The sequence below is a fragment of the Melanostigma gelatinosum genome, assembly GCF_949748355.1.
Source record: "Melanostigma gelatinosum genome assembly, chromosome: 1".
NCBI classification, from domain to species: domain Eukaryota; kingdom Metazoa; phylum Chordata; class Actinopteri; order Perciformes; family Zoarcidae; genus Melanostigma; species Melanostigma gelatinosum.
This window is the reverse complement of record NC_136634.1, coordinates 2,761,991-2,787,616: the sequence shown is the minus strand read 5'-3', so window position 1 is coordinate 2,787,616 and position 25,626 is coordinate 2,761,991. Positions and strand designations below refer to the sequence as shown.

Here is a 25,626-nt window from a genome sequence, read left to right as displayed (position 1 = left end):
TACTGAGGGAGAGAGAGAGAGATACTGAGGGAGAGAGAGAGAGAGAGATACTGAGGGAGAGAGAGAGAGATACTGAGGGAGAGAGAGAGAGAGATACTGAGGGAGAGAGAGAGAGAGATACTGAGGGCGAGAGAGAGAGAGAGAGAGATACTGAGGGAGAGAGAGAGATACTGAGGGAGAGAGAGAGAGATACTGAGGGAGAGAGAGAGAGAGAGATACTGAGGGAGAGAGAGAGAGAGAGATACTGAGGGAGAGAGATTTTTGATTTTTAGAAAACCTTTATTTTACTGTTTTTTTTTGGTCTTTCCTCAAGTAATATGAACAAACAAAACCCCGTCGCCGTGGCAATGGATGAGAAGCAACTTTTCACAACAAAACACAACAAAAAACAAACAAAAGAGTGCATTTTCACAAGATGTCCAAGAATCGATGAGTTCATTTCGCACTGTACTTAATCCTAGATCCGAAAACTGATCTGTGGAGTCAGGAGTTCCTCAAGTAATATGAACAAACAAAACACCGTCGCCGTGGCAATGGATTAGAAGCAACACTTCACAACAAAAACACAACAAAAAACAAACAAAAGAGTGCATTTTCACAATATGTCCAAGAATCGATGAGTTCATTCAGCTCTGTACTTAATCCGAGATCCGAAAACTGATCTGTAGAGTCAGGAGTTCAGGATGCTCCTGCTCCGCCGGTTGAGGCCTCAGCGGGTCACAGCATGCTGCTGAGACCTGGGTCGTGCCGTCCTGGATGCCCGTCCTGGCTCCGTCCCCCAGCGGTCCGTGAAACAGCCGGTGTGGGGACGTGGGCCCCGGTCTCTTCACTTAACTCCATCGTTGTTTGTCTCTTTCCTGATTGTCTGAACTATTTTCTTTAGTCTGTATCCTTCCTGCTTCGTGAGGCCTCCTCTGTCCTTGCTCCTCAAGTGCGATCTGGCCGAGCTGGAGAGCTTCTCCGTGTCAGAGAGGTAGTCCTCCACTCTGGCTCCTTTCACGTTCTTGCTCTTCTTCAGATACTCCTGTATCTCCTCCACACTGTATCCTTCCGAGTCCTTACGGCTGTCGGCCTCATGTTTAGAGGGCCCACTTTCAGCAGCAGCGTCTGTCTCCAAACCGGGTTCAGCGTCTTCCTCCAGACTGGATTCAGCATCTTTCTCCGGACTGGATTCAGAGTCCGTCTCCAGACTGGGCTCACGCTCAGCAGCACCTACACTTCCTGTCATCGCCACTTTTTTGGCCTGTGAGTGTCCACGATTGTCCCCCTTCTTTCTCTTCGGCCGAGTAACCTTGAGACGCTCCTCGTCTTCCTCCATATCTACCTCACTACCTTCCTCCACCTGTCCTCCAGTACTCTTCCTCACTCCCTGCAGCCCACTCGTCTCCTCCACCCTCACCTCTTGTGCCGCCCCCGTCCCCTCCCCCCTCACCTCCTGGGCCGCACCCGTCTCCTCCACCCTCACCTCCTGGGCCACACTTGTCTCCTCCCTCCTCGCCTCCTGAGCTCCACTTGTTCCCTCATGTCCATCCTGCTTGTCCCCTCTGTCCTCCTCCTCAGTGCCTTTCTGGTTCTGGTCTTCATGAGAACCGGTTTGCCCAGGACACTCTCTGCTCATATGCCCTTCTTTCCCACAGCTGTAACATTTAAAATCATCAGTCTTCGCAAAAATGACATAGTCAAAGTCCTCCACAGTGATTTTGAACACGAGGTTTACCTCCCTGCTCCTGTTGCTGGGGATCATGCGGACCTGTCTCCTGTGAGACACTACGTGTTGTAACAGCGGGGACTTAAACCCCGAGGACATTCTCCTAACCGGAGACACCACCTTCCCGTGTTTGGCCAGCTCTCTGACGATGTCATCGTTCCTAATGAACGGAGGAACGTTCGATACGGTGACTTGTACCGCCGGCGAGCTGAGAGCGTAAGCGGGTAGGAAAAGCTCGCCCACCTCCACCCCGTTGTCCGACACCAGTTCCGCAGCTTCTAAGCTGTCTAAAAATACGACCACATTGCTGTTCATCCGTGCTGCGGACTTCACGCTGCTGTGGCCGACAAGATCACCTACTGCCAGACTGATCTGCTCCACCGAACACCCGAACAGCGGCGGGATCCTCACCCCGTGCTTCCTGGTCAAATCACTGAGGCTCATGGCGGCGCCTAGCCGCCGACAGCTCGCGCTGATCGGCTACAAACACCCCCAAACAAAGACCCTAAAAGTGCACACACACCCCGTGAACCCTCCACACTACACTACACTCTCATCCCCAACATTACCCAACGAAGAAAAAATGCCGAAAAACACGTTAAATTTCGCTCTCAAAATCTCCGCTCCCGCAGCTCCGCACACCTCCGTCCACTCAGAGAGAGAGAGAGAGAGAGACAGAGAGAGAGAGAGAGAGATACTGAGGGAGAGAGAGAGAGATACTGAGGGAGAGAGAGAGAGAGAGATACTGAGGGAGAGAGAGAGAGAGAGATACTGAGGGAGAGAGAGAGAGAGAGATACTGAGGGAGAGAGAGAGAGAGAGATACTGAGGGAGAGAGAGAGAGAGATACTGAGGGAGAGAGAGAGAGATACTGAGGGAGAGAGAGAGAGATACTGAGGGAGAGAGAGAGAGAGAGATACTGAGGGAGAGAGAGAGAGAGATACTGAGGGAGAGAGAGAGAGAGAGAGAGATACTGGGGGAGAGAGAGAGAGATACTGAGGGAGAGAGAGAGAGAGAGATACTGAGGGAGAGAGAGAGATACTGGGGGAGAGAGAGAGAGATACTGAGGGAGAGAGAGAGAGAGAGATACTGAGGGAGAGAGAGAGATACTGAGGGAGAGAGAGAGATACTGAGGGAGAGAGAGAGATACTGAGGGAGAGAGAGAGAGATACTGAGGGAGAGAGAGAGATACTGAGGGAGAGAGAGAGAGAGATACTGAGGGAGAGAGAGAGAGATACTGAGGGAGAGAGAGAGATACTGAGGGAGAGAGAGAGAGATACTGAGGGAGAGAGAGAGAGATACTGAGGGAGAGAGAGAGAGATACTGAGGGAGAGAGAGAGATACTGAGGGAGAGAGAGAGAGATACTGAGGGAGAGAGAGAGAGATACTGAGGGAGAGAGAGAGAGAGAGAGATACTGAGGGAGAGAGAGAGAGATACTGAGGGAGAGAGAGAGAGATACTGAGGGAGAGAGAGAGAGATACTGAGGGAGAGAGAGAGAGAGAGAGAGATACTGAGGGAGAGAGAGAGAGAGAGATACTGAGGGAGAGAGAGAGAGATACTGAGGGAGAGAGAGAGAGATACTGAGGGAGAGAGAGAGAGAGAGATACTGAGGGAGAGAGAGAGAGAGAGAGATACTGAGGGAGAGAGAGAGAGAGAGAGATACTGAGGGAGAGAGAGAGAGATACTGAGGGAGAGAGAGAGAGATACTGAGGGAGAGAGAGAGAGAGAGAGAGATACTGAGGGAGAGGGGGGAGTTACAGGAAGAGAAGTAAAAGTGGAACAGGGAGATTTGGGACTGAACTGCTTCATGAAACACTTGCATATAAAATAAAAAAATAAAACCATGAAGAACCCAGAGGAGCTGAGCAGAGTGAAGAACATGAAACACAATGTTTAATGTACGATCACACAATAATTGTCACATGACATGAATGGAGATGTCTCTCCAACAAGCGACGGCGGAGAGCGGAAGAGAACACAGAGAGAGAGAGAGAGGGGCGAGTCATTGCCAGCTGAGCAAGGCACTTAAACAGTGTTGTGGGTTAAATTCCCACGTGGGAGTCAATGGGCTGAGCCTTCATGTTCTTGCAGGATTTTTCAGGTGTGTGCCTTTTAATTCAAATCTATAAACGTACACGTTGTCATGTAATGGAGCTCGAAAAGCCTCCAGAAACACCCGACGCTTCTTTCCTGGTTAAAGGGCAGATCACTGCTGGGGGAGGTTGCTGGTTCGATTCCCCACTGGGGCTGCAGCACTACGAGGCACTTAAGATAAAAGCCTCCACCGAATGGTGAGTTATATAATTATGAGAGAGGCTGAAGAGTGAAATATAGGCCTATATAAAGGGGGGGGGGGGTACAGTCTGAGAGAGAGAGAGAGAGAGAGAGAGAGAGAGAGAGAGAGAGAGAGAGAGAGAGAGAGAGAGAGAGAGAGAGAGAGAGGATTAGGAGAGATGGTTGCTTTGACCTACTTCAGGAGCTCCGTTTCACAGGGAAGATTTTTAGCGTGCACAGAACACACACACAGTGACACACACACACACACACGGTTTGGACACACACACACAGTGACACACACACACACTCTCACACACACGGTTTGGACACATAAATTCAACCGAATACAGAGAGCAGTAAAGAACGTCTTAAAGATGAAAATACATTTAAAAAAGGCTCTCTCACACAGAGCAAGCCTTTATTCAGTCGGACATGTTACTGGTTCTTCTCATAGAAACAGATGGATTACACCTGATACACAATGACATTAATATTAATACAATGAGCATATTATAATAACAGCCATATCCAAATCCTGTCATGCAGCCACAATGAAACAAAGGTGCAATGAAGACGCTCGTTTTGGAATTATAAACCATTTATAGTCTATTCCTTCACTGAAAATGGTTTTACTGAGATAAAACTATGGCAATCCGACTCTATAAAGACTTTTTAAATAAACAATGGTCGGAAACATGATGGCAGAAATGTAGTCGTCAGAGTCATAGACTGCATATAAGAAGAGGACTAGTCACCCATCGGTTTGTGGACTGCTGTTCTGAAGCCTCGAGTTCGGTGTTTTGGCTGTCGCCATCTTGGTTTTTTGCAACCGGTGAACGGAAGTGACCATATAGTAGAGACTCCGTATACGGCTCCGGGAGTGACCTGTCAATCACACGGTAGCCCCGCCCTAAAGCATACCCTGCTTCACCGTCTATCGGTGAATCGTTTAAAACCTTACAGAAGCAAAAAGGCCAAATTAATCTAATATGAATGGAAAATGCATTTTGAAGGCGCAAACTGAATATTTAAAATAATATTTTCTAGGGGTGTAACGGTACGCGTATTCGTATTGAACCGTTCGGTACGAGGCTCACGGTTCGGCACGCATGACGAACCGAATACGTTTGAATAATAAAAAAAACTTTATTTAACCAGGTTGTCCCATTGAGATAAAAAATCTCTTTTGCAAGATGTAAGTAACAATACTACATAACATTAAGGAGCAGTTTTTGTTTTTTATGCTCATGTGTTGCTAAGAAGACACCCCAGAAGATGAGTCACTCAGGTATAGTTCCATCATTGTTCAAAGTCAAAGAATAACTTCATGATGTTAGTTGTAATGAATAAATATATTTTTAAATCAAGTACATTTCTCTGCATTTATAGTTTTCTACTGTACCGAAACGTACCGAACCGTGGCTCCACTGTATCGTACCAACCCAACCGTTGGGAGTAAGATTGACTGAGTTTTTTTACCCTCATTCCTAAGTGTCATGTCAGTGAAACATGAGCCTGGGAGCTTGTGAAGGAGGGTCTGGGTTAGGGGGCCTGGTTGCTAGGCAGCCGAGCGTTCTGAGCCGGATGCTGATTGGCTTGTGTGTGTGTGTGTGTGTGTGTGTGTGTGTGTGTGTGTGTGTGTGTGTGTGTGTGTGTGTGTGTGGAGAGAGGGTTAGCTCAAAGAAGTGTAGACCTGATTTTGGACTTTACTTCACCCGGATACTCCAATAAGGGTGGAAGGTATAAAAGACACAGAAAGTACACAGTTATGAAGTAGTCTATATCGCTGTCAACATCACAGTAACACAAATCGATGCGAGATTCACCAACAAATAGTCAGAAACAGCGCATGCTGCTTTGTTTGGAAACATAGAAACGGTTGAAAGCATGACAAAGAGGAGGAGGAGGAGGAGGAGGAGGAGGAGGAGTTGGTAAAACCAGTGCAACTTCCATCACATGGACATAGTTTGGGTTTTTAAAAAGTCTGATTTTATCGACGATAACCTGCAAATTATGTCGGAAGACAGAGGTTTCCAGAGGTGGTCATGCAATTACTTTTCTGTCGCCTCAAATCAAAATGCATTCTGGGAAGTATTTGCACAATAGATGTTGATATACCTCGAGGCCTACTATGTGAAATATGTCCGAGTAATAAAGTGAAGAGTACATTAATAGCTTTACCTCTTCAGGAGCATTTATATTGACATTCTAGGAAAAACCAACCGCAACCTTCCGTGCTTCAATATAAATCTGAGGCCAAACCGCACGCCCTAGAACGCAGCGTTGAACTGGCCCGTTAGCGCCATTCATCCAGCTGAACAGGACCACTACGGCTGAACAGGACCACTACGGCTGAACAGGACCACTACAGCTGAACAGGACCACTACAGCAGGGATGCAACAGGACGCATTCACTGGGAACCAAAGCTCCAAAAACACGGCGGCACCGCACATCGTTACTCCAAGATGTGGAGAAGTTGAGAAGGATTCAGTGTGGCTGTAAAATTAAAACTAAAATCTTTCAAACGTTTCTGACATTTTCGGGACTCAACCGCGATCTTCCGTCTAATCGGTTCAGCCATGTTTACCCAACAAACTGAGTCATCGATCAAATCACGTATAGTTTTCTATGATGTAGCAACATTTAGAAGTGCAATGTACATACAGTGCAATTCATAAAAAACGAGTTTCAACCATATTTGCTTTTTAAAAAATCCACTGCGGGCCATTTAAAAAGAATGGGCAGCGGGACGTAGTTTGCCACGGTGAACGTGAAGCTTCGAGGCCGCTCTTTGTATCTGCATGTGAACTCACTGGAACGCTGCTCGACACTTTTTCTCTGCTTGGCATCATCGTGACCGTTTCCTTGTCTTCAGTTTCAGCAACTAGAACTGGTGCCAGCCTGGCTGCTAGTTTTAAACGTTTGTGTTGAGCCCTGGAGTTTACTGACGTTCAGAAGAATGGGTGACTTGTGGAGCCATCATGTGGTATCGCTGACGTTTGGCTAATCTGCCTACAGCCTCTTTTCTTCTCCTCCAGGATGAAACCTGATACGGCAGCTCAGCCAGCTTTAGCCACACGCTAATTAATCCGCGGCACCAAAGCCTCTTAAGAATACCCAAACGCCACAAACAATAGTAGTCGAGCTTGTGGCCAAACGGAGCTTTTCTTCTGAACCTTTGAGGGGGGTTGGTGAGGATAGAGGACTGGAAAGTGAGCGGCTGGAGGGAGTTGGCTGAATTAATCCTCTCTGTCACACTGTCCCGCTTTGTCAGACACGATATCAGGCCTCCATTTTTTGTACTCTCCTCCTCTCTGCATCTCACCCGCCCTTCATCGCTCTGATTCGAACCGACGAGCCGGACTTCTCTCTGTCTTTCTGAACTCTTTTTGTTTTATTTCTCTCTCCTTCCTTCATCCCCTGTTCCTCCCCCTGCCTTCCTCTGTCTCCCCTTCGTTCGGATGGGGCTTATCAGCGACGGAACAAACGGGCTCTTTGTGTTTTGCGACAGAGAGGAGGCTCATTTCATTGAAACCTGGATAGGATATCCATCCACAGGGGGGGCATAAAAACAGCAGAAAACATGTGCAAAGTGACGGTGAGGGTGGAACACAAAAACAACCAAGACCACAAAGAGACAGGGACGAGGGGACATTGTGGCACCGACCGTCCTAAATCTTATGAAAAGGAGACGGCAAAGGCTACAGAGGAAGCAGGACGGATGAACCTGACTGGAAAGAGAGGAGGAGGAAGTTCAAATTACTGTCTGGAGCCGCTGTTCAATATCAGCAAGGTCGGTGACTTTATAGCCACAAAACAAGCTCAATATCACGGAAAACTGAACAAAATGTCGACAGCTCTCTAACAGCGACACGGGCAGAAAAACGTCACCGTTCCGATCCCTGCAACATGAGAGCGATCGAGGCTCATTTCGTTGCTTCAGAGAATCAAACGTCAGTGCTGATTGTTTGATACGAACATCTCTCTGCCTCCCTGGAGTCCCAACACTGGGAATGAGTTGCACACGAACAGCTTATTTTTTTAAAAGCCTGAGCGGACGGCCTTAAAAGTAGAGCGTGGACAAAGTGAGGCGCCGATCCTGACCTCAATACAGAACTGCAGAGAGAGAGATAGATGGAAGGGCGCATACGAGTGTTTGCTCGGAAATAACTCGGCGTTCCCGCCCCGTTGGAGGAGCGATCGCTAACGAGAGGGCGAGACGGGACGCCAGAGTCATCGTCTGTGCAGCATCAGTATTCTGTTACCGCAGATCAATACATTATCTATTTAAACTCATCCCAACCTTCATGGTTCTGCCATTTACGCGGGCAGTATCATTTACACACACACACACACACACATACTCAACACCGAGGACAGTAAACGCTCAGAAATGCATTTCCATTGCCTCGCAAGATGTCGACGGCGAGCCAGCGGCTTGTAGCTCACGATGCTAACAGCGCAAACCACGGCAGCAGTGCCGAGCGTGCAAACAGTTACTCCACTGAGTCTTTACATTGATAATAGTCGTTTGCTGCTATATTAATGTTCAGAATGCTAAATAGAGCTCCTTCAAATGAAGTGCAGAACACTCCACGCTGGACAGCTTACAGTATAACGGCCGGTAGTCCACCTGCAGACTGTGCGCTGTTATCCACTGGTTTTCCATCCACGCACATACAGCGTTCTGCAAATCACCTTCTTCAGAACACTGGTTCAGATTTCTTTTTTTTTTAAAGGTGAAAAGATTCAGAAACAAAAACCAGGTTTCTTGTTTGTGGACGAGCTACTGTTTTACCATCAAATTACATTTTTAAAACACACCAAACATCAGCAGAAAGAATAACTTCCCATCCTCAAAATTCACATAGTTTAGCAGTGTTCCCCCAGAGACAGCGCTGAGAACTTTGCTTGTATTTCAGGCTCAAATTTCTACTATGTATGCAAAATAGAAACAATTTCACATGTTACTCAAGCAGCACCTACCTAATTGGTTTTCAATAGTCACTGAGGAACAACAGGAGCCAGAAGCAGCGCCCTCAGCCGTCTGCTTGTCACTGATAGTTCAGCAGGTGGTGCCGGGTGGACACCAGCATTTGATCACACTGGTCTCTTTCTGGCAGGAAGTGCTCACCAGCCAGCTCCCATTCAACGAAGGCAATTAGAGCGAGAGAGAGACTGCTTATCAGCGAGTAACTACAAAGCACAGAAAGAAACAGTGGGGCAGCCTTTCATGGCGATCACAGCAGTGTGGTGCATATTTCTCGGGGGTGTGGTGGGGTGGGGGGGGGGGGAGTCACTGCCTCAGATCTCGTGATACCGCATTCATTCAGCGGCGTTCGTGACCATTCGTCGCTCATTAAACCGAGCGATCCCAAACTCAACTCTGGGTCACAATCGCAGCCTATCCTCTCATCTCAAGTCTCGGCCCGCTCCGAAACAGCTCGCGTTGAAACGTAACCCGACAATGGCTGCGATGGCAGAGGCTCAGCTAGTGAGCAGGGGAGGGTGTGTTGTCCGGACTCACCCTCAGGGCCTCTATGACCAGGTCGCGGGCCTCCAGCTCTCCCTCCATGATACTCAGCAGGGTGAGCAGCTCTGGCTTGCTCAGGTTATCCATGTTGAACTCACATTTCTGCAACACAGGACGGAAAACAAACACGTCAGGATCTCACAATACAATATACATATTCGGGCTGCGTATTGGACTGTTTCCATGACAGTGAGTATCGAAAACCCCGAGATCACGATCAGCCTTACTGCCCAAGTATGTGTGACTCTGGTTTTTGCATTTTCTCTCGATGTACTGACACAGAAACAGACGTAACCTTTCAGAACAAATATAAGAAAGCTGGACAAATAAGGTCGGGGAATAGACAGGCCTCTGCAATAAAACCTCACAAGTAAGGGAGGCAACAGCTGCACTTCATCACAACATGTGACCAACAAGCAGACCACACATCTGCAGAAATGTTGAGTTTTCGCCTGTTTGGCGAGCATCCGTCCATCCTCGTCCACTGCAGGTGACGTTAGCGATGCCGTACGGAGCTTGCTAATAGGAACAGGCTAATAAATGAAAGCTAATCGCGAAGCTAATTGTTAAGCCGCGAATGCATTTCAAAGATGTTGGGAATATTTTGTGTTGCTGCTCAAGAAACACGATTTGTTTACATACAATAATAACAAAGCAATGTTGGGTCAGTTCTTAATCAACCGTTGGTGGCTCTAGATTAAAAGGATCATCCTCTGGGGATCATGAATGTCGACCAAAGCCCATTTAATAGCTTCAAACCGAGTTCAGTTTGGACCAAGATGTTGGGACAGTAAAACCAACGATGAACCGATGAAAAGTTGCTAATATGACAAATGCGCCACTTACTGCAGGTCTCCACCTGGTCTCGTGAAGAGCAGCCCATTGAATGAGGCTGGATGTCCCGTCCTACCGCCACGCTAATCCGGCCTAATTACATTTAGCCAGCTCATTAAGCACCTACGTGGTCAGTGGCGGTCGCGAGGCTAATGGGTGGAGATGACTGGAATCGGGATTGACCAGAAGCACTTCATGCTTCCCCTCGTGTCAAGTCAAAGATTTGTTTTTTCCCGCGGTCTACTCATGAAAAGCAGAACGTCTGTTGATGGGAAGCATCCAGTTACTTTCTTATTCCTTCTGACTGGGAATCACATTGTCCGCGCTATAAAAATGTAAATGTTGTTTGTGGAACCGGACGGCACTGTGGATTTTGGGGGTTTTATAAAATGCAAACAACTGAAAACTCTCCTCTACCTGTAAATGCCTCACACATTTGAATTAAGTTGTATGAATCCATTCCATTGCAACGACTTGATCTATTTTCTGTGTGTAGTCTGTGACAATTTAAATTAAGACAATTTGCAGATAAAGATTTAACAAAACAAACATAAATTCAGCTTGTAAAAATGGTGCATTATTGTAGTTTACATTAAATTTATTGTAGTTTTCACCTGAAACGAGGTTATATAAATCAGTGAGTTGTCTCCTTTAAGACGAGCTTCAGCATTAAAATGCTGCTTGCATGTTAATTAATCTGAAACAATAATAACAATCAAATAATATTGTTAATAATCAGTTAATTAATTCAAAGTCTAGTGTACAATATAGTAACATCAAACTCTGAAGAGGCCAGTCTACACGAGTACTTTCGTTTTATACATTTTGATATTTGTGTTTTTTTGTTAATTGCAAATTTTGTAATGTATTGGTCCCTTTTTTTGAGGAATAAAGTCACAGATAAATAAAAGGAATTACGTTTTTTTTTAAAGTCACTGAGACATCAGAAATGTGACAGGAGGCCGGTGTTTTTAAGATGTTAAATTCAACAACAGACCAAGAGGAACTTTTTCTCATGACATCGTGATATTGGGGGTTTTGGATTTCCTGGTCACGACCCTGAACACCACAGCAACATCTGGTTAGTCGACATTCCAAGCACGGCGTCTAATTGTTGTGTTCGGGGACCTCGAAAGGGATTGAACTCATGAGTCAAACCTAGGTGAGTGGAATGAAGATAAAAAGGGGTCAGAGTTCAACACTGGAGGCCGGCGACAGCGGAGTTTCCAGTTAAGCGTGTTGGCGACGACAGAAGCCGTCTGCCACTAGAGAACCACAACCAGCTGCATCCTCAATGTCTGGAGGCTTTTCAGGAGGCTACTTGTCCAATAAGACTTTAGTAAAACAAAGCGGGAACAGAAGGAAGCGAAGAGCGTCTCGGGCCTCTGGTGCACATCGGGCGGATCGCTCCCTGCTCATTCTGGTGACGTTCGGTCGTCACGTAAAGCCTGATTTACAAACCTACATCCAAACCGCCGCCAAGGTTCTTCCATTTCATCAAGGAGTCGGCCCAGAGGTCCCTCGCACAGAGTGTGACTTTGAACGGGCCGCCGTGAGATTTCATCAAGCTGCTGCCTTCTACGTGTCCTTCGTACGCTATTTCACCGCGAGAGGGGAAAAGTTCACGCTCACACAACGGGAACAGTGGTGATGAATCCATCCATATGAATAAACAGGCCAACGCTCTATCTCCTGAATTGATGTCACGTGGTTGTTGGTCTCAGGCGAGTCAATCACGTCTTCCTAGTTGTGCTGAGAAGCAACGAATGTATTGCTTTCTACAGGATCTGGTTAAAGCAAACGGTTTATTTGTGACTAGATTTTAAATGACACACGTAGAATAAAATGTTTTTTTAGAAATATCTAAATTTGCTTCATTTTTGGTTTCTTTTTCTGACGGAAGCGTTCGTCACACCTGATGTGTTCAAGGACCCTGGGAAAGATGACGATCTGACGGTGATGTCAGATGCAGCGTCTGGCTGTGATAAACAGTCGTTTTGGCGATTGTTAAAAGAAAACATGCTTTTCAGTCCCGTCGGCGGCTTTTGGGGTTCAGAGGGTTAAAAAGGTCGGTGCTGACAAATCACAGGTTTTTAATTAAGAAATCATTTTTTAACAAAAGGAAGTTTTGAGTCTTCTAATATTTTCTTTTCAGAACAAGGAGCTGGAAAGCGTTTCAGTTTAGTCAGACCACGTTTTTACATCACACATCAAGCCTGGAAATAAAAGCAGCAGAGATTCCAGAAGGGATTGATTCATCTCATCGAACCTTCACAGCGATCCCGTCTCGTTGAGTCTCGTTTCCCGGCAACGTTCGCCACTCAAGAGAATTGGACGACTCGGGAGGCGTGACGGGACGGCAGCGCTGAGCCTCGCCGTCCCGTCACGGGGGCCTCGGGGTTGGAAGGCGGGGTTGGTTGATTCTCTCTGTTTCTGCAGTGAGCAGGTGAAACAAGTTGTTCCGCGTGCTGAACAGCCCGGCCGGCTCGCTGCGAGCTCGCGGTCCACTGAATAAGCCTCGTGTCGTTTCACTCTTGCTGGCTGAGGTTCTCTCACGGACTCGTGTCCCGTTACTACAAAGCTGCGATGTGACCGCCTGTGAATAAGACGCCTGTGAAGGGTAACGAGACAATCGTACCACCGTGTTGAGGGAAATCACACTGGACTCAAAAGTCCTTTATATATTATGTTGTGGTATCGAACAATACAGTAAACTCTGAGTGCAACTCATTGGAATACATGACCGGCCTGTCGTACGATATTTGGTCGTGACCTCAATCTTTGTTACGCTATCGACTCATTAAGACTTAAGAGTCCATTGCTCTTTGCACTTGTATTATTATGCTGTTATATTATTACATCAGTGGCATGAAATGGTCTTAAAATGACAACATTATAATTTATCGCAGTTATTTTTGGGACAATATATCATCCAGCAAAAGTATTTATCGTGAGAGGCATATTCTGCACGGAGAGATGATTTGTTATTTGGGTGAAGTGACCCTTTAATAAACTGCGATGACCGATCCAACTTATCTACGGGGGAACCTGAATCACCTCCTGTGTGGGAGACAGAAATGATTTTGTTGTCAGGACGACGAAGCGATGACATTACAGCCACTGGTGTCGATGGCACTTCTCCAACGTGGCAGCATGTCCCACATAACCACTCACTCGCACAATGGCCACTGCCAGACATTAAAGCCAGCTGGGGGACATTTAAAAAAACAACCCGAGTCATATTTCTGTAGTTTTTATCATCTATCGCGATGATATTTCAACAAACACTTACTGGGAAGTCAAACAGATAGAAAACACAAGTTATGCAAACTTTCATTTGATTTTGCAGACCGACATCCTGCTGAAGTGTGTGTTTCTACGCAATGACAGACTGTCGTACAATTTTGGGGGGGGGGGGTCCTTTTTAGTTTCACCAAAATATGGCTAAACCTTTATTTGATTGTTGACACCACGCATCGGCTAAATCCTGCATTTGCTTCCCAGTCTGCACATTGCGATGGATTCCTCAAGCTCAGACTATCAAATCTCTGACAAAACATGATTTTTGGCTTTGTATATATTTTGGGATTTGCTCTTCTGGTTGTTGTTCTGCACATCCATTTCCCTCCGGATAAAGAAAGTTGTATCTCGTCTCTCGTCACATGAAGGAAGCAGGCTTCTCGTGTGCAGCTGGTTAAGATGACAGACATCAGAGTGACGGGACGCGTCACTCTGCAACACCAACGCAGGACCGAGAACGGAGCGTTTACTGCAGTTCAACGAGGAATGAATCGAAGAATCTTAAACTTTGACTCCGATCAACATCTGAATCTGCTCAACTTACTCGTTCTGAATCGGGACCTTCGGCAGACGGTACTGTCGGCAGTTCATTTCATCTGTCAGATGCATTGAACGCACATTTGATACAGCTCATCTCATTTCCAGGTTATAGGGACGAGCTGTGCACTTTAATTAAGGCTAAAACTGTTTCGGCCTCCTCGGCCAACAACAGGTGATTAGACAGCTTTGCGTTACAGCCGGCTTATTTTAGCCTTCAGTGACTTGCAACCATTGAACGTCTTAATCATCTGACTGCTCGTGTTTCTTGGACTCAAGATGTTGCAGCAGCCGCAGATATCATCAACTTAAACAAAATAACTAATTATCTATTAAATAAGCATGTTGTCCTTTAACTTCAGCGGGATCATGGACCGTATTTAAGACCGTATTCGTCGTGAGGTCACTTCTTGGTTTGTGGACGTTTTGACCGTCGCCATCTTGGCTTTTTGCAGACGTTACTTTTGAACAGACGTTACCATATTTGGCCTGAGGAGGAGTGACGTAGAGACGCCGTATACGTCTCTGATAGAGACCTGTCAATCACAGTAGCCCCGCCCCTAAAGCATCCCCTGCTTTATGGTCTGTGTGACTCTAAATGGACCATAATGTACTAAATGAACATCATGCTGTATTGAAGAAGACTTGAAACTAGAGATTGAGACATAAACTCACTTTTCAGAACCGGAAGCAGGACAGGTTGTACATGCTGTGTGCCACACCAACATGTATGATGGTAAACGAGTGGGAGGTGACCATCAGAGCTCCTCTCATTGACCTCTGACCTCTCTCTGGACGGCAGGGGGCCGGCCCTTCAGAGTCCTCACAAAACGAGAAACTTCCCCCACCTTGGGCTAACAGCAGAGAGTCTGACAGGGGTGAGCAAAGAGCAAAGTGCTTTATTTAACCACCACAGGCATGATGAGAGTGGAGGAGGTGGAGGGGGGGTCATGGAGGCGGAAGCCCCCCGTTCGCTGGAGGAAGAGGGTGCTGGCAGGAGCGCCGGGGACGCATGCTGCCGAGGAGGCTGCCGGCTCCCATGTCTCCGGAGCACCTGTTCACCTCAGCGCTAAATGTATAAAGTGGCCTCGGGGCAGTTCTGAGCGTGCTCAGAAGAGGGAGGGCAGGCCGACACGGTACTCCCAGCTATGCCAGCTGAGTCACTGAAATTAAGACCAATTTAGAAAGGTGTCTGGTGAGCAGCCCCCCCCCCCCCCCCCACCTCAACACCCACACTACCACCCACTCACCTCAGGGACCCGTGGCTGCTTTCTATTCCAGCAACTTTTCAGCAGCCTACATCCAAAGAAGTGGGTTTATGTGGGTGGATGGGGGGGGGGGGGGCTATTGTACTGGATGTGGTACTTAAAGTTCAATAAAACAGAAACTCAAGTGGCAAAAAAAACCCACGACACCCATTTAGAATTAAGTTGCCGAGGGTGGATGACAACAGGGTGGCAGGTTGCATCCCGGGGGGGGGGGGGGGGGGGGGGCAACAGATTGAGCAACCTGCACAGAGGGATGTGAACAGCACACAACCTGTGAGAAATCACAACTATGTGTGTGAGTAAACAAGAGACAGCTCAACAACAGGACAGCTGTTAAAGGGAAGACTTTGTCTGGAGTGCGTGTGTGTGTGTGTGTGTGTGTGTGTGTGTGTGTGTGTGTGTGTGTGTGTGTGTGTGTGTGTGTGTGTGTGTGTGTGTGTGCGTGTGTGTATGTAAACCCTTATGAAACCCTGGCAGCGATCATGTAGGACTGATTGGTGGAGGACCACTTCAGTAAAATAACCATTTTTCATGCCACTCGCAGCTCTGCAGGCTGTGAATAGATTTCACAGATTTTGCAAGAAATAAACGGAATAAAAAGGTTTTCAGAAGCACCGGCCTCGATATAAAAGATGTGCACAGCTCCCAGCTCTCTGCGCACATCTCCTGTTACAGGAGCTCCAAACCCAGCCACGGTGTCCCCTCCGGTCCGCCGCAGGATAACGTTACAGCGGCGGGGGGAAATGTTGAAAGAGCAGCCGGGGGAGGCGAACAAAAGAATTCACTTCATGGAAACATCCTATTCTGCGTGTTGTAGCTATATATATGTATGTCAGGAGTCGCGTGTCTGAGTCATGTCTCACCCTTAAACCGAACCCCCGGCTGTGTTTTTTCTCCAGACATTGTCGCGAGGGCTCTCCACTGGCCACCGCTGTTGCTTCGTAGATGCGCACTGCTTTTCCTCCCCTTCAATCCCACCGCGACCGCTTCCTGCGCCACCAAACGTTTCAAAACAACACCCACCCCCCGTGGAGAGGCCTTCAGGCTGTTCACGTCTTACCGTGTCGACGCTTCCCAGCACGGCGGTTGCCAGTGTTTGTACCGGAGGAGGCTGCTCTCCGCTGGCTCCCTCCGACGCCATCTTCGTACTGTAGCGATCTCTGCTTGGAGCGAGGACGCATCCGGCGCTCGTTAACTATTGCGCTGCTGAGCGCAAATCACGGTACCGCGGGCATTGAAGGGGGAGAGGGAAAGAGGGAGAAAGAGAGAGGGAAAGAGGGAGAGAGAGAGAGAGAGCGAGAGAGAGAGCGAGCGAGCGAGCGAGAGAGAGAGAGAGAGAGAGAGAGAGAGAGAGAGAGAGAGAGAGAGAGAGAGCGAAAGAAAGAGAGAGAGAGAGAGAGAGAGAGAGAGAGAGAGCGAAAGAGAGAGAGAGAGAGAGAGAGAGAGAGAGAGAGAGAGAGAGAGAGAGAGAGAGAGAAAGAGAGCGAGAGAGAGAGAGAGAAAGAGAGAGAGAGAGAGAGAGATTGACAGCAGCATCTGTATAATAACCCAGCCAGCCAGCGGTTCAGGGACCGGAAGGAACCGGTGCACCAATAATATGACAAAGTGAATAAAGATATTCAAAATAGGTCAAATCACTCTATTTTCTATTGTCTTTAAAATTGACAAACATATGTAGACATAGGGCTTTAAAATGAACGACTTCCACGTGTAATTTATACTAATTTATGGAAAAGGAATCACTGACACTCAAATAATGACGGTAACAATTTGCATGGAAGGTAGAATAGAATCAAAATGAATAAGTTAGAATAGCTTGACCAATGTAAGTTGAACTTCATATCGCCACACTTTTGGATTCATATTAAGTTAGTTTAACTTAATTAAGCTCATGTGTATGCTCATATATATGTATATATATATATATATATATATATCTATATATATATATATATATATATATATATATATATATATATATATATATATATATATATATATATATATATATATATCTATATATATACATACATATATATGTATATATATATATATATATATATATATATATATCTATATATATACATACATATATATGTATATATATATGTATGTATGTATATATATATATATATATATATATATATATATATATATATACATATATATATATGTATATATATGTATATATACATATATATATATATATATCTATATATATATACATACATATATATGTATATATATATGTATGTATGTATATATATATATATATATATATATGTATATATATATATACACACTCACTCGTCTGTACAGTATGTTGAGCCAGGCTGAACTGATCTTCACCCGAGTCGAGCTGAGGCGACACTTGATTGACACTTTTCTATTCTCTACCTGCCCGATCCTGTTCACGCAGCCGGAGGGCTGCAGCGACTGTGACCAGCATTACAAGTCTCTCATGAACAGATAACAGAGAAGCTCATTCATAGCTACGCGATCTGCAGATTTAGACTCCACCTGACCAAACCGACTGATGGAGGAAACTGCAGCATTCAGGGGGAAACCCAGAAAGAAACCCCAAAACAGGGAGGAATCCAGGCAGCATGTGGATCACCTGCCTCCAAGATCAGCATCTCAAATGATGTTAGGACCTTCAGGGACATCGGCGACATATGAAGCATTGAATGCTAATGTGAGGAATTCTCATGCATGAGACGATCATGAGATTCAGCACAGAAGAGTTACCATAGTGATGGACATGTTCCACTCACATTTAGTCTTACTTTTCAGCAGATAGGCAGAAAGTTTCTATTGTTAGAGAGTTCTTCTTCAAGGCACAAAACAAAGGAGATATCTTATCAAACAAAACAAATCAATTTGTATTACATTTACAGTGAATTCCCTTTTCTTGAAACTCGACTTGAGCTGTCGAAGACTTGACACTTGGCCTCTCTGGTACAAACACCTTCAGATTGTGCTGAAGTGCAGTCCCGTCAGTGTGAACAGATCACTGTGTCCGCTGCAGTGTGTCCACAGGGTCCATCTCAGGAAGGACGAGCAGGGACGTGAGGACAGGACAGAGGCCCGGAGCTGAAACCATGACCATCAGAGGAGGACCGGGAGGAACCGGAGGTGAGGGCACTGACACTGATGGATGAGGCCGGAGTCGGGGAGCAAGCACCAGAACCCCCCTCGCCTCAATCCACTTGGCTCATATTAACTCGCCCATTGTTGGGACACAGCAGGACACAATGACTCCCTTTTTGTTGAGGAGGGCGCAGTGGATGAGCGGGCGGCCAGTCGGCCATCACTGGGCCCTGTGTGCTGTGTCCTCTGAGACAGGAAAGACACAAAAAGAGTGAGACAGCGAGCCTCCGGATCCCATATCCTGGCCAGAGCTTCAGATGGGAGGACGTGGTGTTAGTGACTCCACAGAGAGAGAGCGAGAGAGAGAGAGAGAGAGAGAGACAGAGACAGAGACAGAGAGAGAGACAGAGACAGAGACAGACAGAGAGAGAGAGAGAGAGAGAGAGAGAGAGAGAGAGAGAGATCTGGGCCACATCTCCTCTGATTGGCCCTGAGGGGCTGCCAGTATCTGAACCAGACTTCTGTTCAGTCCCTGCTGATCTGAAGTCAGCGCTGCTCAAATCTCTCTCTCTCCATTTACGTCAATGTCTTCTCTTCACTTTCTCCCTCACACTGTCTCTCTGTCTCTCCTCTACCTCGTGACCGTGGAGAGGAGGGAGCAGGTGCGTCCTCCAAACAGTGAAAGGCTGCAGTCACTGCCTTTTTATCCCAACGACGGCACTTCAGTCGTACTTTTCTCCTTCACAGAATGTTTCTACGTTTGCTTTACTGAGCAGAATGATGTCTGTGCAGAGTCTGACGCTGGAAGACTGGTTTCACATGAATCTGCTGAAGGGGGAGTTTCACATTCAATCACAGTTCAACACGTGTGAAAACAACCAGCGCACATAAAGAGTGACACTCTTGTTCAGAGGAACCCTCGACTTCAGGGCCCAAGATGTTCATCCAGAAACTTCAGTGCTGCACGGAGCCGCCGCCCCCTCCAGCACATCCTCCTCCAACGTTAGAGGCTCCACCTTCTGCCAAAGTGTGTGAGGAGTGGAGAGGTCGCATGAAATGCACGTGCTTAGGTCAAGGCAAGTTTGTTTAGCACATTTCAACAACGAGGCAATTGGCTGTGCTTTACAATCGACATAAAACAGCATTGAGACAAGATATAAAAGAACATAAAACTCTTAAAAGGATCTAAAAAGAGTCGTTGAGTTAAGTTTGCTGACTTTTCTCCAGAAGTGCATCAAGGAAGCCAACATGGTCAAAATGCATGGAGTATATTTCACAACGTGATTCTGAGAATCGTGTGATTTCTATATATTTATTTATTGTCACATTATTTATGTACGTACTGGATCTGGTTTTGCATTATTTGTGGTGTCTTGCACGCATGAAACGATACAAACACTCAAAACTATTATTACTTGTGAAACCATTGAGAATATCATCACTAATTTACTACAGTAAAAAGTACAATATGTACATGTTGTCTTACCAACATCCTCCACAGGAGCTCAGAGACAGACAGATCCTGGATCAGGGACAAGACGTCGCTCATTAGAAGGACTCAAATGAAACACAGAAGCTTCGTGAGTTGACGATGCGCATGTCAGTTGGACTGAGACAGTGAGTTCTGTGGCTCGCTGTGGATGTCTCCACTGAGGTGAGCACGAGACGGATATCTCAAAGCCTGACAAATGAAACCACTCCCATCTGCATGGCGTGATCCCAGCAGGAAGTGACCTGTTTGCATCTCTTTCGCTTTCGCTTTCACTCGGACAGAAGGGAGGATCCTTTCATCTGTCTGAAGAAGAAAGCCAAGAAGCCGCCACTGTTACAACGACAACGTCAAGATGATCGAAGACGAAGTTGTGCTTGAAGCTCTGAGGATGCTCTGCAGCGAAGGACTAACTTCTGCTCACAGTCAAGGAATCAATGTTCGGTCTTCTCCAGCCGAAGTCTGCGCGACGGGCGCAGCGGGCGCAGCGCTGCAGCTGCTGCACATCACGGACCTGACTCATTTGGCCTTATGTGGTACAGCAGCCTGGTAATTATGGCAAAATGTCATTTATTATTATCGTTATATCTCCTTCCCAGTTGTATTATTATTGTCATCAATAAAACTACTATATTGTATTATTTTTATTCTCACCATCTGTATTATTATTAGGTCTACCCCCACCAAATACAATATTATTAATTACTCTGTTTGAAGTATTGTGATTTTTTTAAAATCTGGCCCGATTTTCATGAAACGTGATGGAAGTGTGTGGCATTGATCCAGAGAGAAACCCGTTAAATACTGGATCTGAAACACAAATCATGTTTTAGGACAGAGGTCTTCAACGTGTTTCAGGCCAAAGACCCCCAAACTGATAGAGAGATGGAGCAGGGACCCCCGACTACATATATAGTGTATAACATTGTTTTATATGAAATGGGCCGAGCATCGTGTATACCTCTTTATTGTGCATTCAATACTAAGCTATTCAAATAATACACAGGTTGATATATTCATGTTTTTATTTTAAACATGTGCAAAGTACAGTAATCAGTGGTGTACAGTAACGAAGTAGAAATACTTCGTTACTGTACTTAAGTAATTTTTTTGGGTATCTGTACTTTACTACTTATATTTCTGTTTACTTTTACTTTTACTTCACTACATTTTGCAAAGAAAACTGATACTTTTACTCCGATACATTTCCCCTGAAACCTTCGTTACTCGCTACAAAATCAAATCTATCTTCAGAAACAAAATGAATCATGAGAGCAGCGTCGGGGAGTAGTATTCTAATATTCTAATTCTAATAGGTGACTTTTTACTGGAGTAGTTTTCCAGTACGGTATCTTTACTTTTACTCAAGTAGCCTTTGAGTACTTTATACACCACTGACCGTGAGTAGGGAGGCCGTGCCACTTCCATTCATACACACCCTGTCAGCTGATACCAATATCAACATTGTCTGTTAATTGCATGATAATCATGCACACAAGCTATTCAAATTGATGTTTTTATTTTAAACATGAATGTGGAAACTAAAATGAGTGATGGCCTATTAGTGCCACTGCATGCATAAACATACTGTTATCTTGCATACAAACTGAACTATTGAAATAATGGACACATTCATGTTTTGAAAAAAGAAAAAAATTGTCTAATCAACCAAACATTTCGCGGACCCCCTGTTGAAGACTTGTTTTAGGAGATTTGTGCTGCATTCACGTGGTGTCGGAATAATCGGAACAGGGAGGCCGACGGGGAAAATTCTCGTAAAAGCCCCTTAAAGTCGGAACAACTCTGAAACAACCACGTTGTTCCCACACAATGACTTAAAGCTCATGAACACAAAAAAAGGCTCACCAACTGGAGGATCGGTTCAGCCGATGAGCACGTGAATGCACCATTGCCCTTGTTGGAGGTCTGCTCTCTCATCCGGGTGATATTCTAGTTTTAAAAATAGAAATCCCCTTTTTTATGGCTGTAATTTGGTTTGTAAGGAAATCTTCTAAAAGTAGACAACATAGTGAATACTTGTAAAAACCTAAGTACTGTAACACCTGCAGTGTCTGATGGAACCCGTCTGCTTTCTTTATTGCAACAATAATGTAGGTGTGCAAACACTAAATACAACATAACCGCTCTCCTTTTGTGGAAAATGTTCGAAAGTGGCAAGATGGGTTTCCGTAATATTGGGTCCATCTCGTCATGGTGCCCTGATAAAGAAGCCCACTGACTCCAGCGCCGCCTGCAGGACAAAGTTGTTAATACTTTGGTTTATGGCCAATTACCTGCAAAACTGATCATTAGTGAACGTTATGATGCCAACACATTGCATGAGGTGAAAGGAGAAAGGACTGATGGACTCATAAATGATGTAGGCAACTGGTTTAATTTAATCTCAATACCCTTAAATCTTCTGTAAAACATAGAACTTCAAGTCATCTACATTTGGCACGATTAAATCTGGACTCTATTGTTTAGGTTTGATGTTTTATTTTCCTCATACATTTTTCATTTTGTTCTGGAAGGAGCATCGCGTCCGTGTGAAAACACTGCAACCTTATCGAGATGTATTTCCATTTTATTCACAACATCTGATTATTTCCTTCCTGGGATCCGTCCGTCATATTAAAGTATCATCAGCATCAAGCATCACCGGTCCAGTTATAGAGTCTTATAATTGTTTTTCCTCCTAAACTGGTGCTGAGACGTTCACCACGTTGCCCCTGTTGAGTTGGTATTCTGAACATTTCTTCATTTGAAGACGAGATGAGCTTTGAAATCGCATCTCTTCTTCCTCTCCAACTTTTACAGGACGCCAGAGAGTCGGTACACAAGCTTTGGTGGGAAGCCGAGGCGCTTGATGAATTTGACCGATGACATCGAGGGAGATCCTAAAACTGGAAAGATTACCGTCGTCCCAAAGGACTTCGTCTGGTCCAAGGAACACTTGGACCCGAGATTCAACTATGATTTCTCCAATTTGAAAGACACCGCGAAATATTCCCGAGGTGGGGAGGAGTACAAACGCCCGTACGGTTGGCAGCGTTTTGCCCTCAAGGTGAATATGCTTTTATGTTCTTTATTTTAACAGCATCAACCGGCTACATTCCACAGGACAGAATCAAACGTCTGACTTCTGGCTTCAGATCTGATGACACATTAAAAACTAAATGCAGAATGATAAAGTGTTTGTCTGAAAAGGGTAATTAATTGAATGATTCTATGGTTACTAAACTAAAGCACTGTTTGCTATCTGTTTTCTTATTGATAGAAGCTTCCCTTAAAGGTCCAGCTTGTAGGATCTGGCGCCATCTAGTGGCGATGCCATTAAACAGTAAATAGATTAGGATGTGTTAAATAGGCGGAGTTCTCCTTTAATCAGTCCCTTCGTGGACTTCCATTGGTTAACGTCTGACCTGTGACGTCACTGTTCGGCGTGTCAATGTGAAGGAATGTTTTCTCTCAGGTGCTGGATAAGTACGAGGACAACGCCTGGCTGGGAAACATGAACCGTGAGACAGAGTCGGTGTCAGGGGAGTGGCCTGTGTCCTACCACGGGACACAAGAGAAACATGTGAAAGCCATCACCGAAGAAAACTACAAGGTTTTTATGAATTCATTATTACGAAACGTGTGAAGAAATATACAGAGAATATGGAGTGAGAGTAAGATCTGTTGCTGAACTCAACACAACACAATGCATCCCTCCATACATCACCGTCATGTCAAATTCCATGTATGTGTGTACATACATGCATGCATGTATGTATGTGCGTACATACATGCATGTATGTATAAGTACAAAGATTATGACATTTAAGCTATTTGCTGAAGTTGGAGCAGACGAAGAAATGACAAGGTGTATAAAATGAACACTGGTCAAAGTGTGTGTTAGAATCAGTATTCATGAACAGGATACATGAGTGAGAAAGGTGTGTGAGGTGATAGGGATTAGTTAGTTTGAAGGTAATACATTCTAATGCCTACCCTTCTTGTGTTTAACAGCCGGGCCCTCGCAAATTGTTTGGTCGGGGGATTTATTCTACTCCAGACATCAAGGTCGCGAAGGACTACGCCAGAGAATTCTCCTGCAAAGGAGACAAATACAAAGTGGTCATGCAGAATCGTATCAACCCCAAGTACAGGGAGATATGCAAAGGACGAGAAGATAACGATTACTGGCTGCTTCGCATCGAGGACGAAACAAAAGCGCGGGAGATTGTCCAGAAGGCCATCCGTCCTTATGGCCTTCTGTTGCTCAAGGTCTAACTGACGATCGCTTACTGGTTTCCTTTGCCTTATTTTGAAAAGCCAGAAAGCGTGTCGTCTTTAAAGCATGAAACGTGTTTGTAATAATCTCTGATGTCAAATGTAATGACGTCTCATTAGCACAAATGAATATCAGTTATTGGCCTTCATAGCAGCCTCTGTACTCTGGACGGATTAAACTCCTCTGAACTTTTCCAATAAACCATTCCACATTCAATACAAATATTTAGAAGCAAATGTCTTATCAATGTCTCTTCATACCAAAGATAACACAGTGGGTAAATGTTTCATCTGGCTAGATTACAGGCTATTTTAATTTATATTACATCTGTAATAAAGTTACTGTGAGGAACTTTTAACTTGTTATGAAAGTCTGAATTTAACGCCGATTCCTCTTTATGACTTCCATCAGTAAACAAGACTATCAAAGAGGAGATTGTTGTTTCTATATAGTTTCTATAAATACTTCATGCAGGTTCACCAGAAACCACTTCAGCTCAGACTCCAGCAGAGACCGGTCCACCGTGGACAGACCCAGATCCTCCAGCAGAGACCGGTCCACCATGGACAGACCCAGATCCTCCAGCAGAGACCGGCCCACCGTTGACAGACCCAGAACCTCCAGCAGAGACCGGTCCACCTTGGACAGACCCAGATCCTCCAACAGAGACCGGCCCACCGTGGACAGACCCAGATCCTCCAGCAGAGACCGGTCCACGTGGACAGACCCAGATCCTCCAGCAGAGACCGGTCCACCGTGGACAGACCCAGATCCTCCAGCAGAGACCGGTCCACCGTGGACAGACCCAGATCCTCCAGCAGAGACCGGTCCACCGTGGACAGACCCAGATCCTCCAGCAGAGACCGGTCCACCGTGGACAGACTCAGATCCTCCAGCAGAGACCGGTCCACCGTGGACAGACCCTCCAGCAGAGACCGGTCCACCGCGGACAGACCCAGATCCTCCAGCAGAGACCGGTCCACCGTGGACAGACTCAGATCCTCCAGCAGAGACCGGTCCACCGTGGACAGACCCAGATCCTCCAGCAGCCTTGGACCTGCAGTCGGACGTGGTCGGGGAGTCGACACCACGCTGCTGGAGACCCAGGACGTATTGCTGGACCCGCTGGAGGGAAGGGAGAAAACGGGATAACCAGGACTGGAGGGGCAGACTGTCAGACCCTGCTGCAGTAACATGAGGTTTTCTAAAGATAGTCTGGTGTTCAGAAACACGACCACTTTAGTCCACAGCGGGCACCTAATGCAACAGAGTTCCTTTAAGTAACTTTAAGCTTACACGAGGAGCATGAAA

The 25,626-nt window shown here is 45.8% G+C and overlaps 2 protein-coding genes across 4 annotated transcripts in view; one reads left to right on the top strand and one right to left on the bottom strand.

Annotated features, from left to right (window-relative positions):
* Positions 1-16,642, bottom strand: part of cttnbp2 (cortactin binding protein 2) — a 65,883-nt gene extending 49,241 nt beyond the window's left edge. For 2 of the 3 annotated variants that reach the window (XM_079272748.1, XM_079272750.1), the window contains exons 1-2: positions 16,518-16,642; positions 9,513-9,620 (exon numbers count right to left, since the gene is read on the bottom strand). In XM_079272748.1, coding sequence (XP_079128874.1) covers positions 9,513-9,620; positions 16,518-16,598 — 189 coding nt within the window. In that variant the 5' untranslated portion in view covers positions 16,599-16,642. Of the gene's footprint in view, positions 1-9,512; positions 9,621-16,320; positions 16,380-16,517 lie in introns of those variants that run through there. The other variant, XM_079272749.1, reaches the window with a different exon arrangement.
* A 3,676-nt stretch (positions 16,643-20,318) lies between these two features.
* Positions 20,319-24,614, top strand: LOC306776478 (uncharacterized protein). Its single transcript, XM_079267186.1, has 4 exons — positions 20,319-20,585; positions 22,857-23,103; positions 23,512-23,649; positions 24,051-24,614. The coding sequence occupies exons 1-4, from the start codon at positions 20,392-20,394 to the stop codon at positions 24,312-24,314; spliced, it is 843 nt and encodes a 280-aa protein (XP_079123312.1). The 5' UTR covers positions 20,319-20,391; the 3' UTR covers positions 24,315-24,614.
* The last annotated feature ends 1,012 nt before the right edge of the window (positions 24,615-25,626 follow it).

Coding starts and splice junctions, on each gene's coding strand:
- LOC306776478 (XM_079267186.1), top strand. CDS start 20,392: ATGATCGAAGACGAAGTTGTGCTTGAAGCTCTGAGGATGCTCTGCAGC. Junction 20,586..22,856: donor TTATGTGGTACAGCAGCCTG/GTAATTATGGCA, acceptor CAACTTTTACAG/GACGCCAGAGAGTCGGTACA. Junction 23,650..24,050: donor TCACCGAAGAAAACTACAAG/GTTTTTATGAAT, acceptor TGTGTTTAACAG/CCGGGCCCTCGCAAATTGTT.